We start from the raw sequence: 19,427 nt of genomic DNA on the forward strand, positions 1-19,427 counted from the left end.
TCCACAGTCACAACATGATCACAGGCATGTAACAGGGATGGGTCAACCATCCCTCAGCTTCTTCAATGAAAGAGAATCCAGAAATGCACCAAAGCAGTACAGGAAGGGAGCTCGACGGAACACCAAGTATGGGAAATGCACTGGAAGAGTGACAGTTACTCTTTCAGCACCTTTGCCTTTGAACTGCTGCCCACAGCTTTTCTAGTGGTTTTCAAGCAATCACTTGTCCTATAGAAAGTAGGCGCACTTAGCCCACGCAAAGAGCTCTGGAAGAACAGCTGTCAGTAGCAAACACTTTCACAAGGGTGTTTTGGAAACCTGTGTTCCTGTTCCTCAAGAAAGCAACACGCAAATTTCACAGAAGGCTATAAAGCTGTTCCCAGCTCCTGCACTGGGTGGAAACTGGCAGAGCTGAAGCGCAAGGATCTCTCTTCTGACTGAACCTAAAGCTATAGTGATTGTTTGGTTTAACACAGTTCAGAACCAACTTACAAGGCCTTTCAAACTAAAGTCTGTCCCTTTTAAAAGAAAGTAGAGACAACTTTGCATAAATGTTACTGTGAAAGCTCCTGTGAGCCCTTTTCCTGCAAGCACCTGGAACTGCCGAATGGGGCAAAGAAACAAACTGAAGTTTCACCATGAAGAAACGGGCAGCACTTGAAGATTGAAGACTCGTGTTGTTCACATTTTCTGACACCTGAATAAAGTTTCCACTGATGTGCTGTCTGCTGGAGCATTTGTTTTGTAGGTTGCTTGACCTGGGTAAGAGAACAGGGGACAAAAAGGCCTAAAGGACGCTTGATGCCTTTTATCTTTGACAGTTCATGCTGCTGGGAAAATGACAGAATTTGTACCATATCTGCATAGTTAATGAGCCAAATACAACCAGAGACAATGGCTAAAACAGCAAAAAGGAACAACACACCCATCTGGTCCTTCTGTCCTCCTACACATAAAGCATCTTCATTGGATATACTTGGCAGAGGCAAGAGGTAGCCCAGTTCACAGCCCTACTGCCATATATGCCACAAGACCTTCCAGGCAGACTGCAAACAAACAGCAGATGTCAAAAGCTGTACCTTTCCTAGAGAAAACAACAACCATGGCCCAAAGCATTTAAGCTGAAGTTGCATGCCTTGTATCTCTGCCAAGTCAGCCCCATATTAAGTGCAACTACACTGGCATGATGTTCCAAAGGTGCTGGTGTAAATACCACACGCCAAAGGACAGTTACCAAAAGCCCCACCAAAGACTGTGGCATAATGCCACAAAGAGGCACAGCTCACAGACAATCCTCAGCCACTACTTCAGCAGTGCAGCGGCAAAATTCATTCAAGAAACAAGCAGGACTAATGCTACCCTTTGATGAGAAAATCAGCTTCTGCATCCTCTTTTACTCGGTCTCTTAGAAAGCCTGACACATGCCTATAGTCTCCCATTGAGCAGCCTTTCATCTTTTGCTGAATGACTTTCCTTTCCTTGTGCTCATCACAAAGACATGAAGTCAGAAATGGCCTTCATGAAATTCTGAGCTAACAACAAAGTTAAGACGAGGACAGTAACACAATAACACTTCAATGAAGACTTCCTGGCCTGAAGCATCTCATTCACAGGTTTCTCATTTACTGAGGCTTCAGATACAACCCCTTCATTTTCTGTATTCGTCCTGAAAACGCAATCCAAGCACTCTTCAGGAATATGCCCTTCTCTCCCAGAGAGAGAGCACAGGGCATGACCTCAGTGATTAATGCCTCTCAGTTCAGCACTTGTGAGCCCACACGTGGTGTGCTATGTCCTGGGTTTAGGCAAGTACAAGACAAGACACTGACATACTGAAACAAGCCCAGAGGGGCATCAAGATGGTCAGAGACTGGCTCACACGAAGTACAAGGAGAGGCTGTGAAATGGGTTTGTTTAGCTTGAAGAAGGGAAAACCGGAAAGGTGTGTGTGAGGGGAATTTACTGCTGGTTTCAGCTGTGTAACAGAAGTATATCAAGAAGATGGAAACAGATTTTTCCTCGAAGGTGCAGTGTGAAAGGATATGGGGTAATGGACACAAATACCTCCAGGGAGGTACTGGGAAAAAGTTTTCCACAGTGGGGATAGGCCAGTCACTGGGATAGGGCCCAGAGCATCTTCATCCATGGTGACAGGAGTATCTCGACTGAAAGAGGTTCTGAGCAATCTGATCTACTTTGACAATGGATCTGATACTGAGGCTGGCCCTGTTGTGAACACAGGGCCCAAGAGCTGTCCCTTCAGCATTAAATATTCCATCACTCTTGATCATTTAGCAGAACAGCTTCTGGCAAAGAATGAATGAATTATAACTGAGGAATCTGGTCTTAGCCACAGGGCTTAAAATCCAATACCCAGAATAGAGATTAAAAAAGTATCCCAAAAGACTTCACCACCACATACTAGCACCAACTACATATTGAAACCAGTGCAGCCAAGTGTAACAACCAGGCAACACTACCCTCAGTTTGCTCTCGCAGTCATGGGCTGAATAGGATTCAAGGCAGCTGTATCTTGCTTCATCTTTTACACTTGAAGAACTGGATGCTGTAATAGCATCTGAAAGACAACAGTGGCACAAGTGAACACTACTAACTGAAAGACTCAGGTTTTGAGCACAAGATACTAGCAGACAACAACTGCAGAATACATAAAAACAATTATGAATTTGTTATCTGCTGGTAAAAGAAAGAGATCCACAGTGATGTTTAGCAACGTCTGATCTGACAGCAAGATTTCCACAGGAAAGCAGTTTTAAAAGTCTGACTGACGTGTTATCATTCTGATTCCCTATCAGAAAAATACCTGACTACAGAGGAGCTAAAATGAAAACCAGAACTTTCTTTACTGTGGTTAGCCTGAAAACTTGAGGATGCAATGTTAGCATAAAAGGAGACAGCAAGAGACTCCCAACATAACATCAGGCATCCTTAGCAAAAACACCCTCTGTGCTCTGTCTTCAAATTCTGTCATTAAATTTCAGGAAGGTCTATACATAGATGTGTCTGCAGTGACGCTCTGTTTATAGCTGCTGCTATATTCTCAAGGAACACCCCAACATTTGATAAGAGGAACCTGTTGCAACAGAAATGCCTTCAAATAACACTGAATTACAGTTCTGTTAAACAGCTCTTCTCGCTTCCCTGCATTTCCCTGATGAGAGGAAGACCTATTTGGAAATATATCCAAAAATCAGCAGTGACATAGAGCTGCACAAAAGAAATCCCTGTCAGCCAGCTTTGGTCACAGCCTTTGATCACATTAAGCTTCCAGGAGAGCATAATCCAGCTAATCAGAACCTGGATATGGAATGATCAAGTAAAGGACAAGGAGGGCACTGTGAATAGCACAGAGGGAAATTCACAACTGGAGAGAAACCTTGGGTGAGGAAGGAGAACCAGAAAAGGCAAGATTGCTGGGAAACGGGATTGAGGGAAAGTGTTTTCTAGGAAACAAAAGCCAAAACTGACTCAAGAGTGGCCTACCTGGGTGGGAGGCCTCTGGATCGTAGATAGTTCTTTTCCCAAATGAGAAGCACGAGGCCAAAGGACCAAGAGCAACTGGGAACCTCCTACACTGCTGCGGTGATTCAAAACCCTGTGAGCAAGAGGGACATAGAAACCCAGCATCGTTGGGTTGCACTGCCTTGACACAAAATGAGCATTCGCAGGGCATAGTCTGCATTGTTCATCGTTTCCCCTACCTTCAGTTAAGTTTCTGTCATAGGTGAGCAAAATATGCCAGACTAACAAAATCAAGATAAACCACACATGGAGGATGTTCTTGGAGGCGCAGGAAAAGAAAAATGAATGTGAAATGTGGACTGACACAGAGTGCTTTAAGCAAATGTCAAAACCAAAGCCCCTTTGGTTACCATAGTTCCAGTCTGCTCACTTTGTAAGCAAATGCTGAGAGCCAGGCATGAGTAGATAAATGTATGGCAAAAACAAAAACAATACATAAGTAATTTTACCATATCCCTTTGGCTTCTTTTAACAAGGCTTTTATTATATTATTGCTTAAACAATGTTTAAGCAATTCCCATCTGAAATCCTAAAACTCTTCTGGAAAATGAGAATCACCAGAAAGACTTCTGCTGAACAACTCTAGCACAGTACGCTGCTTGTCAGCTCCCAGAAAACACCGTTTCTTGCATAGTTGAGAAGAAAAACAACATTACATAACTCAATATATTAGTACTAAAAATACAAGGACCAAAATTTGAGTCTGGATGAATCCCCAACAATCTTAACAACCTCCACAGAAACTATATAAATCATGGGCAGAATTTATGAGTTTTCAATGACAAGTGTGAACACTTTTTATGTTCGGCACTTAACAAAATGCAATGTTACTGGCTAACCACTTGTAAACTGAAAACTGAAAATGACTGGAAGGCTTCATACACTTAAAGGCTGTATAGACAACATGCACTAAATCTGGGCAAATATGTCCCCCATCCCTCCCCACACCACCCTCATCTACAACACTGAAACATTGCCATTTTCAATAAACATTACCTTTAATGTCTCGATGAACAATACCATGTTCATGTAGTACATTGATAGCAATCGTGATTTGCTTTGTGTAGAGCCTAATGACATGCTCCTGAAGGCCCAGTCTTGATACCTCTTCCAGAGTGCCCTCATCACAGTACTCCATGAAGATGTACATTTCTTCCTGTTGTGGGAACCAAACCAGATATGATTAGTTTTAGCTTGATTTTTTTTAGGTTTTTAACACTGGATTACAATCAAGTTTTCCTTCCATCCTTCACTGTTTGTGACAAGAGTAATGAAAGTACCACATAATGTTTTGATGAAGTACCTCTTACCATGGAATGTCTAATAAATCATATCTTCAGAACTCTGTTCTCTTCAGCATGCTTCAAACTAATATATTCTATTGCACAGCTATGGAAAATCTCTGCTACATGTCTATCTGTCTATCTATTTGGTGGTATAAAACTATTATTATTAATATTACCTTGACATCAACCAAAAAACATTTTGGAAATGTTGTAGACATATTACAAAAAGTTTCTTTCTTTGCATATTTAGACAAAAAGGTAAAATGATGGGTTTTAATGAGGGTTTTTTTTTCCCTCTCTCCTAGTTTCTGCAGTATCTTGTGTTGCTTGCTTGGGGAGGGCAAGTTTTTTGCTGTTTTCTGTGGCTTGAACAAGCATGCCAATTCTAACTCACATTAAGAAGTTAGGTTCTTTTCTCTCTGTTTCCAAGCCCAGCCAATTTCAGACAGCCTCAATTAATACAAAAAGATGGCAAAGACACTAAGCTCTTAGAACTACCCTGAGAACCCAATGACCCAGTGACACAGACACCCTCAGTTTTGTCCTCAAGTACAGAAATGTAGACAGAAAGCACCCCGTGTCCCCTTCTAAACCAGCAATGGGTCAGCAAATCAGCTCATTCATATTGAGCAAATCAGTCAAATCCACACACCACTTTCCAGCCAGACACCAGGCATTCTGTTCCCTGCCCACTTCACTCAGTAGAGAAACATGAAGGACCCAAGACTCACCAGGGGAGGTGGGAAGGGCACATGGGAAGCAGGACTAATAAAAAGGGGAGCTCTGGAATCCAGTTTCATAAGAAAACCAGGCTCCAGAAAGATAATTTGGTTTTCCTTCTGAAGAGGTGCTACCTGACTTCCAAAAGATCTGCTTCTTAAGATACTTTTCTGGCATCAACATTTAAACACCAGCACAAAATTTTTCCAGGGATCAAAAAGACATTGGTAAAACCTTTGCTGCTAACAGTGAAGGGTTTTAGGCTCTCTAGTCTTTACCTACATGCAAAAGTTACTGTACTGTATATGATACAGCTTGCTTTAGAGCACTTAAAACAGTAGCAGCACAAAATAACTCCAGCATTACTCAGTCTATTCACTTACTAGGAACCTTCTCTGTTTATGTACCAGCTCCAAAATACTTCTCCAAATTATGTTTCAGAGACCTCAACATTCAGAGCTAAAAAGACATGTTGCAAGTTCAAATATCAAGAGATATCCAGACAAGCTAAACTAGAATGTCCTCAAGTAAATCCAATGATCCAAAGCTTCTTAAATTTTTCTCTCTGCCCTATAAAAAAGCCCAAATTATTAATGTTTTCTTACCCTATGGAGCTCCACACCAAAATAACGAACAAGATTAGGGTGTTTGATGCCTTCAAAAATCTTCAGTTCATCAGCTGTTTCTTTGATGGTTTTGTGATCATTTGGTTGAAATCTTATCTGCAAGAAAGATTTTTCATTATTCCCCACTATTTCAAATTACTAAGAAACAACAACAACTACAAAAACAACAAAACAAACCATCAAAAAAAGAAATAAAACCAAAACCCAAACACTTAAACAAAAACCACAAACAAGATATTTTTGCAAGATTATGTGCAGGTATGATGAATTATAAACTTTGTAAGAGCGAAACGCCATAACTTAAATGTGTAACTACACATATGTGTGCACATATCTCTCTTCCAAGTTTGCCTACTAGCTTAAACAAGGTAGATAGGCACAGTACAAGAGAATCTGAAAGTAGTATCAGTGAGAGCTATCATTCAAGAAAGACTCGTTACCAGGTACTTCATCAACTGAGATTCTAAAGGTTTTCACTGAGGGGTTCTTCACTGAGAATGAGGCAGCTGCAAGGAAAAGGTGTAGCATGGAACAAATACAGCGGTAAAGGTTTTAATGAAAGAACCAGGTTTTCATTAGTTCTCCTACAATATCCCATGACGGAATTTTCATGGAGGAAAAATTTATCAAGCCTTGTGATTGTTTTATTCTGTACAAAAACTACAGGCTACAGTTTGCACTCAGTGTTAAAATCAAATACATAGAGGTTACAAAAAGGTAACAACTGACATTCAGGTATTTTACATACTTTGTAACACTTCAAAGTTGCCATACTCTGTGGTAAAGCTTCTCCACTATACTCTGAGGGGATTTTTAGACAGTAAAGAAATCTCGGGGGGGGGGGGGGGGGGATGCAGTATCGTTAACTAGCTTAAAAATAAATAGATAATTCTGGAAGTTAAAACTACAGGAAAAGGCGGCACACTGCACATTCAGCCTCCTAGTAAAGTGTCTGTGAAAGAGGATCCACTTGACTTATTTGAGCTTCTGCTAAACAGCACACACATGCTAACCTGTAAAAAGTACTCGCACCTAGAAAGCAACTTTGAATTCCAGAAGCTGAGTGCTACCAATGGGGGGAGAAACGTTATTTAAGAAAAAAAGAAACAACAACAAGATTTCAAGTGTTGGTATTAATGAATGACTATGGTACAAGAAGTTAAGCGTAAGACCAGCCTTGCTTGCCCAAACCTTTCAGATCACATACGTACTGGGAGGGGGGCAGAACTGGCTCATGAAATATAACTGCTCCAGCATCAAATGGCTGGCATGGCAACTGTTGTGAACAGCTGATGCCCACAGTTGTCTGAAGATGTAGAAATGCCATAAAACTAAACAATACAAATATTTTAAAAGGCAAGGTGCTGTAGGAAAACAGATCTCTGCACCTACACAGCTTTACTTGCTTCTACCCTGACAAATTTTCTGTACCCACCAGGTTAGTCAACAGTTCTGTGACTCAGCTTAGCTTACTTAAACTACAGGAGAAGCTGAAAAAATTTGATGCCACACTTCTGCTCTAAGGAGTAAAGAAAAAAGGAATAAAATGTGAAAGGAAAACCTGCAAAGTAAATGTAAGTTTGTGAACAGACTTCACTGACCAGAAAACTCTTTTCCAAAATAACTGAAGATCTCTTAAGGGGAGCTCTTATATATTAAGCAGGCTTTCATTAAGTTCACAACATCCCTCTGAAACCTATCCATTTCACATACATTTAAATTGGAAGTTGCAAACTGAAAAGAAAAAGCTTAAGTAACTTAAGAGGAACAAGCGATAAGAGCCTGTGTGGCTACATGAAGAAACATTTGCCTTCCTGCCCTTTCTCAGCTAGCAACAGTGTTCAGAAATCCTTCATATCTGCTAAGTCATGAACATTCGGTTTAAAATAAAAAACAAAAAACCCACAAGGGCAGCAGTGATTCTTGTACAAGTACTCACTTCCTTCATAGCCATCAGCTCTCCAGTGTCAACACTGATACACGTATAGACTTTCCCATACTGGCCCTCACCTGCAGGATTAAATAAGAAAAATGATACTACATTCAATAACCAACGTGAACATCAACTGCAATGAGAAAACATCACTGGAATCAGCTTGCCGAAGTTATCTACCTTTCTTTCAATGTAAGAATTTAAGTAGCTTTTAACCTGTTACACCTATTTTTACATTCATAGTCCTGAATTCAAGCTGATTAAAAGTAAAAACACTACATTAACAGCCTGACCTGAAAGATAGCTTCTCATGAATACAAGGATTTTTTCCACAAACCCCAAGCCTGATCAGCAATGATCATACGGGGGAAAAACAGTAATATTGGTGAATGAAGTCCCAAAGTTTGTGCTCATTTCCATTTGTATTTCTGGTTCTTCCAAAAGCAGAACTCGTCAACCATCTCACAGAGTTAAACACATGCAGGAATCACAGATTCATACCTAACTAATTGTCCTAACCAAATCCTCCTCTTCTTTCTTGTTGTTTCCTGCTATTTGACCAGTGAAAACTTCACTGAAGTTCTGCATAAAGGAAGTCCTAGCTGCAATAGTATTTTAACCTTCTGATTCCAGTAAAATTGGTATTACCTACATGGAGACCCAAGATTTCGAAAGATAGCCTTAGATTTCCTTCAAAAATACTAAGGTTGGTATTTTAGCCTGACAAATGAAGGTATAATGAACGTACCAATTTTGTTTCCTCTCTGCCACTTGAAAGTCACTTTTCTCAAACCTACATGCATGACATTATCGTAAGATTTCGGTGTGTCACAAACTTGGCCAATGATGTTCTTCCTCCTCATCTCTCTGTATCTCCTTTCTTCAAACAACTGAACAGACTTTTGAACAGCTTCAATCGGTGCTTGCTTGGAAGCAGTGTCTAAAAAGAGTGATGAACAATTTCCTTGATTAAGAAATATTCGCTGTGTTTATATTTTGTTACCTTTTGGTATCACGTGAAGTGACCTAATTAGAAGACACCTATTTTGTGAGTCTAATTTAAGGTGCAGGAAAAGCATAAAACATTTTAGCAATCACATATTAAACTATCACTTACAAATCAAATATGAAACTAAAGTAAAATGAGTACTGGTACTTTTTCAGTCATCTCTTACTTGATTGAAAGAAATTAAACGTATGAAATGGAACACTTGTCTGCACTTAGCCTGTAACTAACCACCAACAGATAGTGGAAATATATTAGGGTCACTAAGGGCAGCAAGGAAAGAAGGACAGGTTAAGTTCTGCTATACAGAGATATAAGAGGTTTCTTGGAAAACTCAGTATCTGTTATTTCAGAGATTTAGTGGTACCAGGTAACTCCAGCTTTCACATCTTATCATGAAAGAGAATCCTTATGAGTGAGGCTGGAAGATATCTCAGGGCAGCATTAATTTATCCCCTCCCTGTAAATGACCAAAATTACATATCTGTCACTGTTGACTGACAGTAGTCCAACCTGTTTCTAACAGCCTCCAAAAGATGGAGATACTGATACTCCTAAATGACATACTCTAGTGCCCACACATTAATACCACTTCATCTACACCAAATCTGCCTCGTTGTTTTAAACCAAAATCTCTGAACAGTAAAACCAGTTCCCATTGCAACAGCCTTCTTGAAATTCTCAGGTTTTCCTTCACTCTACTTTCCTAGTTTAAACAAACTCAATTCCTTCAATGTTTATGTTCTGAACAAAAAAATAAGCCTTTTTGATTTCAGGGGAAAAAAGTACTGTTCTTCCTGTGTTCTGCCTGAGCCACCTAATGAGACCAGATTTCATATGACAGAAAACTTTCTTCTAATGTTTCATGAGATTCCACCCTGCCAGGATACATGCAAGCAAGCTACACGTATATATCTGTATGGTATAGGAGTCTCACAAGTAATTCAGTTACTTTATGTTTCATAAAAATAAGCAGCAGGACAGAGAGGAAGGACCCCGCAACAGCCTTGAATTCAGGAAACAGTCAGGATCACATGCTGTTAGACACCCACAGTAAGAAAATCCCATACTGGGGAAGAGATCTCAGAAAGTGAGGAAGTGCTTCCTACTCTCATGCAACTCATAACTGGGCACTGAGCAGGGACAGCAAATGTCCTCAATTCCTATAGTAATAAATGTGCTAATTTTGTAAACACAAACACTGCTAGCATCTTTCAGGAACAGAAAAGATCTAACCTTCATGAAGTTTAATTTCTCCTACCTCAGAGAGTACACCTTGTGATTTTGTAAGCTATTCTACCTGCAATCAGAATTTTGGTTTTTCCCTTTTCTATCTAAAAAGCAGTGAAAATCTCTTTACAATCAGCATTAAGATTCAGCCTTTTATTGCAGCATTAGTTTGATAATTATTACATCAAAGTGACTCCTAAACACCTACCTTTGGTCTGGTTGATTAAAGTTCTGAGCTCCCAGCTCCGCCGGGAAGAGCCACTTGAATCTCCTTTTGGATATGATGGTTCTAGAGAAAAAATACTGTGAGCATAGAAGTGGATTTATCTCATATTAAGAATTATGCCATTATATTCAGCAGAACCTGAGATGTTACATATCAGGACTAATACACCCTACAAGTATATGAGGCAGCCATATAGCAATGTATGTTGTTGAACTCACAAGATCACTTATCTTTAGAAAACAAATTGTGAAAGCTATCCTGAAACAGGATTTAATTTATACAGGAACAGTGATCTCCTTCCCAATTGAGGGAAGCACTTCAAGTCAGGGCACTTAATCAAATATGTAAGAAATTTGAAGGAAAAAAAAATCTTTTAAAGTTCCTTAGAAAAAGACCTGTATTCATTCCAAACTCAGCCAGTTTCCTATTCATACAGATAATATAAAAGGAAATAAGCATGAGGCAGACAGTATTTTCAACATCTGCTTAAAAGAAAGCAAACAAACCAACGAAAAAATCCCCACACCTCTTAGTATAAATTATTAAGGCCATTCTTTCTTCAAAATCCACTTCATTTTGAAGGATGACCACAGTATCAACTCTACTTCACTTGCGATTTTGTACTTCATTTTAGTTTGCACAGAACACACTGTCTTAACAATCAACATTTCAAGGTATTTGATGTAATTAATACCACATATACAGGGACTGGGGAAACCTGAAGGAGAAGCTCTGATTCAGTAGATCAAGTCACACACCCTGTCCCCTCTTCCAGAATGCAAATAACAGCAAGTATTTGTAAGATGAATATTGCAGTGGAAGTTAAAGAACTGGACAGAAAACTTCACTGTTCTGATAGCTCCAGTTCATACCTCGTTAACAGCATTTAGAAAGTTACTATAATTCAGCAATCATGTTACTCATTTCATTTTGGACACTGTAACTTAGTAAGATACCAGGAAATTTCTTCTGCTACAATTCAGAAACAACATGAAAGGCAAGAGAATAGTGGATGTTTCTGAAAACAGAGGAACTTACTCTGACAGTATAAGCCTAGAAGTTAAAAACCTAAGATTTCTGAATGGAAAAAGGTGAAAAAAAAATTTGGAAAGAGGCAGAACTGGAAACAGAGAGAAATATGTAAACGCCATAAATCATCTGCACATCCAGGTCACAATCTGTTACTGTGACAATCACCTTCTCGCTCTTCAGTGGGACTGGAATGACGACTAAGAGATCTGAACTGCAACTCGGCTGCTATTGAAGCCAGTCGATCATTTTCAGGGACACTGGAACCCCTGTTAAAAAGAGCCATTGTACTAATTAACTTAGCATTGCACTAAATAACTAATAGTGACAATTTAACTGCAGTTTAAAGAGAAAGAATCTCTGAAGCCTAGGATATGAACCCTGGAAGTAACATGAAAGAAAACCTGATGCCAAGAGGTAAATTAAAAGCTCCTTCTATGCTATTTTTTCCCCCAAATGAAGACTTTTTACATTATTTTAGTCATGCCACTCTGTGAAAACCCCCTAAGCTTCAAAAGCCCAAACTACTTGCAACTGTTACTTGCCCATAACACAGAATGCATTTTAATGACTTGGAACATACTACTAAGACAGCTGCTGCAGGACATAGCTGGTGCCAGGTTTGGATATACAATCAAAAATGATTCAGCTGGATGATAATGTGATCCACATTATCAGATGAAGGGTGGCAACTGAATTCATATGCTCCTAGTGAGCTGCAAATACAGTCATAGTCCACAGTCATGAAGATAAAACTAGTGGGAAAAGCCATAAGCAAGCTGACAGGAAGGAGAGTGTTAAATGACAGCAACTTGACTATTTGGAAGCCCTAGCTCTTCCAGACAGCACAGAGTAGAATAAGATACCTCAGAATAAGTCCCAGATGAACAAGCATGCTGAACAGAACGTGAAAATAACACTGAGAGAAATGAGTCTTAAACCCTTAAATCTTCAAGCACCTTTCTCCAGCCCAAGACATTAATCAATCCACTCATGTTTTAGACCCATCATTCTCTCATGGCAGTCTTTCTACATTAAGTCCCTTTTGCATAAGGGTGCCTTTCAATTTTTAAAGTATGGTGGGGAAGATGTGTGACTGATGCCTCCTTTAACATAATGCTTTAGAGGTATGAGCTAAACACTACTGGAAAGAGAAACACTGTTAGATTTCAGTGAAGGATTTAACAACTACAAAAGGATGAAAGATACTTGGCATCACAACGTGCACACACCTATGAGAGGGCTTCCCTACCGCTCTAAAGTTGCTTCTGAATAGTACCCAATTATTATCTAATAATAGTTTGGGGGGTTTATTAAAGGAAAAAGAAGAAAAAGAAAAAAGAGAGAGAGAAAAAGAAAAGATGCAAACTTCATAATCTTAAGAACAGAAGCCAAAACCCAAGTTACCCTATTCCCATGAGAATGTTCTCAGTAGAGTGTTTGCTTTGCCTTCCCTATTACTGCCAACTAAATCTTTGAAGTTTGAAGAGGAACTGAACCTGAGCTAGTGAGAATACTCAATACTCTTCAGGAAGTTGTGGTTTTAATCAGCAAGAAGGCTGAGGTTATTTTCAGCACATACAGAGCAACAATTCTAGATGCACAAAGACCTCAAAAACAAGCAATGCTAAACCACCCCTAAAATGAGACAGTAGTTAAACAGAGGACCTTAAGTATTATAGCTTTGAATGCAGGTGTTTAAAATCCATTTCATGCTCATCTCTGCCACCCAGATCTTTCACTGTTTGTGTCCAGAAAGATTGTGTGCATGTTATTAGGCAAAGAAATAGAGTAAAAAAAGAAGACGACCTGCTAAATTTCTGCTCAGTCCTGGATAAATATAAAACGATGAATAATAACCCCCAGCTAGCTCAGAAAATTAACATTAAAGGTCATTAGGATGAACACAGTGCAAAATGAATAACCAACCAAAAGCTTACCGAAAACAACCAGGAACTGCTACTTTGGACTTTGCTTTCTAGTTGTATTACATTGATTTTTTATTTTTATTTTTTTAAGAGAAACTTCAGCAGAACTATGGTGGCATTTGTGCACTACACGCTGCCTCATGCATCTGATTTATCAAGTTCCTACACTCAACTTTTTGTAGATATTTAATGCCTACAATCACGTTATAGGCGCCTAAAGAATTTCTGGAAAGTGTACAAAGTTTCTGTTTCTGTGGTAGCCCAGCAGCTGGGCCCCACACCTTGCATACAAAACCAGAAAACACTCTCTTGATCCAACAGACTCCATTTGCAACTTTGACTATATTAAAAACAAGAATTTGCTATAAATACATCACCTTGCAATAGTTTGCCTTCCTCAATAAACAAAACCCCTAAAAACCCCTAAGAGCCTCCAAAACTCTGTCTCTGCTTTAATAATTTTTAATAACTTTTTCTCTGAATTCTCCCAAGATAATCCAGAGGGTTGAGCAGCGCTAGTTAAAAATCCACGCAGCGCTCAGGAAAAAAAAATCATGGGACGATTTATTAACAACCATCAGAAAAGTAAAAAACTGAGAGCTCTGAGGAAAATACAAGTCCTTGAATTACAGACCGAGGCAATTTGACTAAAATGCTGCATTCACATCAACTTTTGTGTTACAATCCATAAAAGTATCATGCATTTGATTGTAGCTAAGGAGCAAAATTCTCATTTCTTCCTAATGACTATTTTCTTGAACTAGAAGAAACTGTCAAAATGCTGAACTTTACACTTTGATTGGTATTTGTGTGGGACAAATATGAAGAAAACATTAGAAGAATATAACGCTGTATTCAAGTGTGTCAATTTATAAACTTGACAGTTGTGTATAAAATGCCACCTGACAGAGTGGTACAAAATCACGTCAAAGCCTACAAGTATTAAAAACTAGCTTCCTATCACCCTCTTGAAAAACTAACTTCAAAGAGATTCCTTGGCTCAAAGAGCTCTACATATTCTAGGAAAATGTTGTGTAGAGACTAATTATTAAATGAACAAATTCTGCATTTTCAAAATCATAAATCCTAATTAACCATCACCCCGTCAGCTTCTAAAGATGCCAGAATCTTCTCAGTGAAAATTCCCTACAACATTACTTGAAAAGGGCTTTTCAAGTGCATAGAGCTGGAGACTAATAATACGTATAATAAATATAGGTAGTTTGAATGACAGAAATTCTGGATATATTTCCAATCAAAATAAGGGGCCCAGACTCACAAGGTGTACATCTGGAAGCTACTGCAGAGTGTAAATCACATCTTACCATAAAAATTAACTGAAAAGACTTGCAGAAAAGATTTTTTATAAAAAGTGGTAACTTCCCTCTTAAGAACTTACTGCATGCTTCTGCTGTGCATCTGGAAACAAATCTATAAACAATGATGATTTTGTGCCTAACAACTGAAAATTATTTATTAAAATAATAATGGTTCATAACCAAGTCATATCTAAGTTCACTTTGGTCACCATCAAGCTGTTGTCCTTCACTACCTGCTCTTTCTCTTTTCTGTGGCTGTGTGAAACAGCTCATGTGTCTCCATTCATAAAAATTTCTCGTACAAGTGAGTTTTTGGTACTCTACAGTAGAAATAAAAATCCAAAAAGCTATTTACAAACCCTAAGACGGTATCATTGTGTGAATAGCAGGATTTTCATGGTCGGGGTGAAGGGAAAAAAGAGAGACTTGTCAATGGTCTGACTGTGGGACGGGAAGAAAGAACACCAACAGTCTGAAACATAACAGCCAAATCAGAGGCCAAAAAGCAAGAAAGATACTAACCTAGGTCTGCCAAAAAATTCACTTGTGACCTCTGCAAACAGACAATACGGGAATGGTTTCTGTTGCATATCCTGGTACAGGAATGGTTTCTTTCACATATCCTGGTACAGGAATGGTTTCTTTCATATTAACTTTATGCTGCATAGCCCTAAGAAGCCAAAGGCGTAGCAAGAAATAAAAAAAACACCTTCCTGAAATGTTACGTGTTTATTTCTGAGTTTGCCACTACACAGTACTTCCAAATATTTATAGCAGACAATATCAAAACTGTTAGCTCACATAAAAACAAACAAAAAAATCCTTGGGTTTATTTGCATCTTACAGTCATCTTAGTGCAAAGTGTTAGTTATCAATACTAATTATTTAGTAAAGTTATACCAATGAACTGACTGCCATACTTTAATTTCACAGATATTTTTACTGAGCAAATTTGTAATCTACATCAGAACTGCACACTTTAACTACCATATGGTCAGGCATTTTAAGTCTGAAAGCAGTCTTATCATCTATGTCTAAGAAGATTTTGCTCAAGTCAAACATGAATGAAGGAGCCAGTGGAAGACATGATGGGACGGAAAAACACAGTGCAAATGATCTACTAGGATGCAAGTATGTGGAAAAGTTATATGGGTGATGTAAGTAGAATGAGGCTGCTACATCATGGAGTGGAGCTACCTGGTATCATTTGCACTGCTGACGGGTTTGGGTTGAGCTGAGTCGCTACCAACGGGAGAGGGGCGACTGACAGCTATGCTGCAATGGTTCCGTGCATCACAAGGGACACTCCGCGTGCTGTGGCAAGAAGAAAAACTTCAGGAAACAGTTTGGAAAAAAAAATAAAAACGTATGGAATTGAAGGTTTATTTTAAAAGTCAAATTTTGAAGTGTGCATGATAAGGCCTGATTTTAAAGGGTTTTCTAGTACATAAAGACGTAATTCTGTGTCTCAGGACCTTCAGGGGCTGTCAATACATATAATAATAATCTTCGAAAGAAAAATCTCTGTATCTTTAGAGTAGAGCTAGCTGCTGCCAACATCTAAGCAACTTCAAACAAAACAACAACAACAAAGTCAAGTGTAGAGCATGACACTGTGCTGATCTTAAAAACCAAGGCCCTCTGATTGTGTAAAGATAAGCACGGCAAAGTTCTTTTTGAGATTTTTAAAACTATTTTTGCATTAATTCTCATGTCAACTCTTTCAAAAGTAAGCAAAACCATCCAGTGTTTTAAGTTGCTTCATATCGGGTTGGTAATGATGCAGAAATGCCACCATATTCCAAAATGCTACATTTTAAAGAATCTACGCTAAACCATAGAAAGCACTGTTGTGGGCACATACGCAGACATTCAAAGCGGGGAAGGAAACAGAAGTCTTGTTAATGACCAGGTTTCAGTGAATTAAAGCTTGTTACATTGAAACACAGTTCTCAAGAAAGGCAAAGAGGGTAAGAATGACTTCAAAGACAGAAAGCATGCACCAATAAAAACTGTAAAATAAAGGGAGTAGAGGAAAGTAAGGAACTACATTGTCATTAAATGCATATTTACACAATTCAGATTGATAACATGCTAATTTTTTCTACTTTCTTTGTCTTCAACAGAAAAGGTGTTACCCTTACTGTCAGCATAGCAAGAGAGGATAAGCCAATTTACAAATCTGTATAATGCTAAATACCTGAAGCCTTCAGGTGTGGGGATGATAAGATGAGGATTTGGTGGATCACTATGGCACCGAGGTACTTTTACAGGACGGGGACTGTTTCGATGAATAGCTGTAAACATAAAAAAGGTAGAACATTTATTCAGATGTCAGAAAGACACTGTTAGGGCCATTTCAAGACAGAAAATTAAAACAAATTCCTATTTGATAAAGCTAAGTATGAACTGGCACATAATTTTTTCCTACCCTTTAAGAAAAATACGAATTATTCAAATTTAAAATAAATCAATTGTATGAATACTTTTCATATTATTGTATCATGTAAGTCATCTATAAAATAAGGAACATTTTCCAGAGAATTAAAAAAATAGCAATTAGAAGAGCTGTAATTTCTTAACTATATCTTCACTATTTCAGCTTCACAGACTTAAGCTTATTTTTTAATCTTATCGTAAAATCAATATTAACAAACTAAACTGTTTTAAACAATTTAAATAATTAAAAAGCAAACAGGATTATTATGTTCCTTTTCATCAGGATTAGTTTTCTCAGACACTAACAGAAAGCAAAATGAGCTGGGAAAAAAACCCACATATGACAATTCTACCTATATTAATGCCCAACACAACAGTCTGCCCCAAGGAAGTAGTACAAAAGGAGAGGGTCAAACCTAAGTGAGCCATCACTATTCTCATGCTTAGCCTGTAAGAACAGTCTGCAGCATCTTCTGCTTTCCTCAACTCCTCCCTCCTCACTAGCCAGAAAAGTATTGTGGCAGTCACACTGCAAGATGCCCAATCAAAATATGAGCCAGCACTTTTTGCCAGGCTAGGTTAATCACAGCAAGCTGAGTTTCTGCTTTGTTTGCATTACCAGCAAAAGATACCAGGGCCATGTGTTGGCTGTCCTGTTACAATTCACAAGGACAGTAGCAGAAGATCCAGAGGCATAACCTAACCCAATTGGGTGGACCACATGCTGTTTCTCAACGTAAAAAGACAGGATAAAACACGGGAGATCGCCTACAGGCAGCAGCATGAATGCAGCTGGATCCTCAGCTTTGCGGAAAGAGGTAGAGATCACAGTGGGTTTAAGTCCCTTAAAAGGGTATGCAAATGGAACTAAGAATTCTTATTTTTCTCTTGATCACAAAATAGAAAGGGGTATCTGCAACATCTTCAGCAAGGATACAGTTTATGTTTAGTTATGTATTGAAGTTTCAGCCTGCTGTTCAACTCTGCGCCATGCCATCCTTCTTTGTCACTCTCTCTCCACGCCTCTGAGCCAAAAGCTGTCAAGTAATTTAGTTCGCATGATCTGCTCTGCAATAGCATTTATGAGAGTTTCCATAATTTTGGATCATCACGCTAGTGATTTACCTAACATGGGCCTTTCTCTGAACAACAGTATCAAAAGCAAATATACAGATTTTACATCACAGTACAGAATTTGCCTGAATTATTTTAGACTATGCTTCTTTCCACAGAATTGGACTGACTTTCATTATGAAAGGTTTCTCAGCTGTAAAGGTTTCTCATCAAAATTATATCAAAACTGAAACTTTCCTGAAATACTGAAAAACCTCCTTTTGCCCAAGTCAAATTAATGTGCCTTCTGCCATCAACCCATCCAGGAAGTGGACATCAGGAGAAAGAAAAGATGACATGCTATTTTGAAAGCTAAAACAGTCAATGGACCTGGGAGTAGGAAGAGGGAAACGGTGCTGAGAAAGAAATATAGAAAAGGGAAACACAGCTGAGGAAACATCCTTTTCTCAAGATAAACAATGAAATATGTTGATTTCACTCTAACACCAAGGATACTTTTTACACTATGACAAATTCTGTGATTTGGAGAACTATTTCCCACAGCTCTATTGTCAAGCCCCCAGGTATAACTCCTCTGTACCCTCTATAATATAAAGTCCATCAGAAGTGTAAATGTCTACAGCACCATAATGAAATTTTGGGAGAAGGAGTTACTACTACCTCCTTAAAGCTGTAATTACTTCTTTAGCCAGCCTTTAAAAAGCACAATCTTTTTCTACAACATCTGCAAGAATTCAAGGACCAAATCAGAGGAAAGCATCTGTAAAGCATTTTAACTTCCTGACTAAAACCACCATGTATTTACATGTCAGGCAATAACGGTTTTGCATCAACATTCACAAAAAGCTTAAAAATACTTTTATTGGTATTTGTAGCATTTTACAAGTACTTTACAATCAAAATTCTGCAACCATAGCAGCAAAGCTCCAGAATGAAGGCCAGTAACTTCTGCCTTACCAAGGTACAAACCTGTTACAGGACTGTGAGGTTTTCCAATAACATGGCCAATGCACTCATTCATCAGTGCTTGTAAACTCTAAAAAAGACAAACAGAAAAAGTGATGTTTT

The 19,427-nt window shown here is 38.6% G+C and overlaps 1 protein-coding gene across 11 annotated transcripts in view; it reads right to left on the reverse strand.

Moving 5' to 3' along the window:
- The window catches only part of MAP3K4 (mitogen-activated protein kinase kinase kinase 4), a 70,434-nt gene that overhangs the window by 4,079 nt on the left and 46,928 nt on the right, over positions 1–19,427 (reverse strand). For 5 of the 11 annotated variants that reach the window (XM_062641850.1, XM_062641844.1, XM_062641847.1 and 2 more), the window contains 9 exons: positions 19,317–19,395; positions 17,047–17,143; positions 16,044–16,160; positions 11,768–11,868; positions 10,553–10,633; positions 8,857–9,048; positions 8,115–8,185; positions 6,155–6,271; positions 4,540–4,699 (listed from right to left, as the gene is read on the reverse strand). In XM_062641850.1, the coding sequence (XP_062497834.1) occupies positions 4,540–4,699; positions 6,155–6,271; positions 8,115–8,185; positions 8,857–9,048; positions 10,553–10,633; positions 11,768–11,868; positions 16,044–16,160; positions 17,047–17,143; positions 19,317–19,395 (1,015 nt within the window). Of the gene's footprint in view, positions 1–3,504; positions 3,617–4,539; positions 4,700–6,154; positions 6,272–8,114; positions 8,186–8,856; positions 9,049–10,552; positions 10,648–11,767; positions 11,869–16,043; positions 16,161–17,046; positions 17,144–19,316; positions 19,396–19,427 lie in introns of those variants that run through there. The other 6 variants (XR_009969093.1, XM_062641843.1, XM_062641849.1 and 3 more) reach the window with 6 other exon arrangements.

The sequence above is a fragment of the Pezoporus occidentalis genome, unplaced genomic scaffold (assembly GCF_034315485.1).
Source record: "Pezoporus occidentalis ecotype Australia unplaced genomic scaffold, CSIRO_AGI_Poc_V1 ctg7, whole genome shotgun sequence".
Lineage (NCBI taxonomy): Eukaryota > Metazoa > Chordata > Aves > Psittaciformes > Psittacidae > Pezoporus > Pezoporus occidentalis.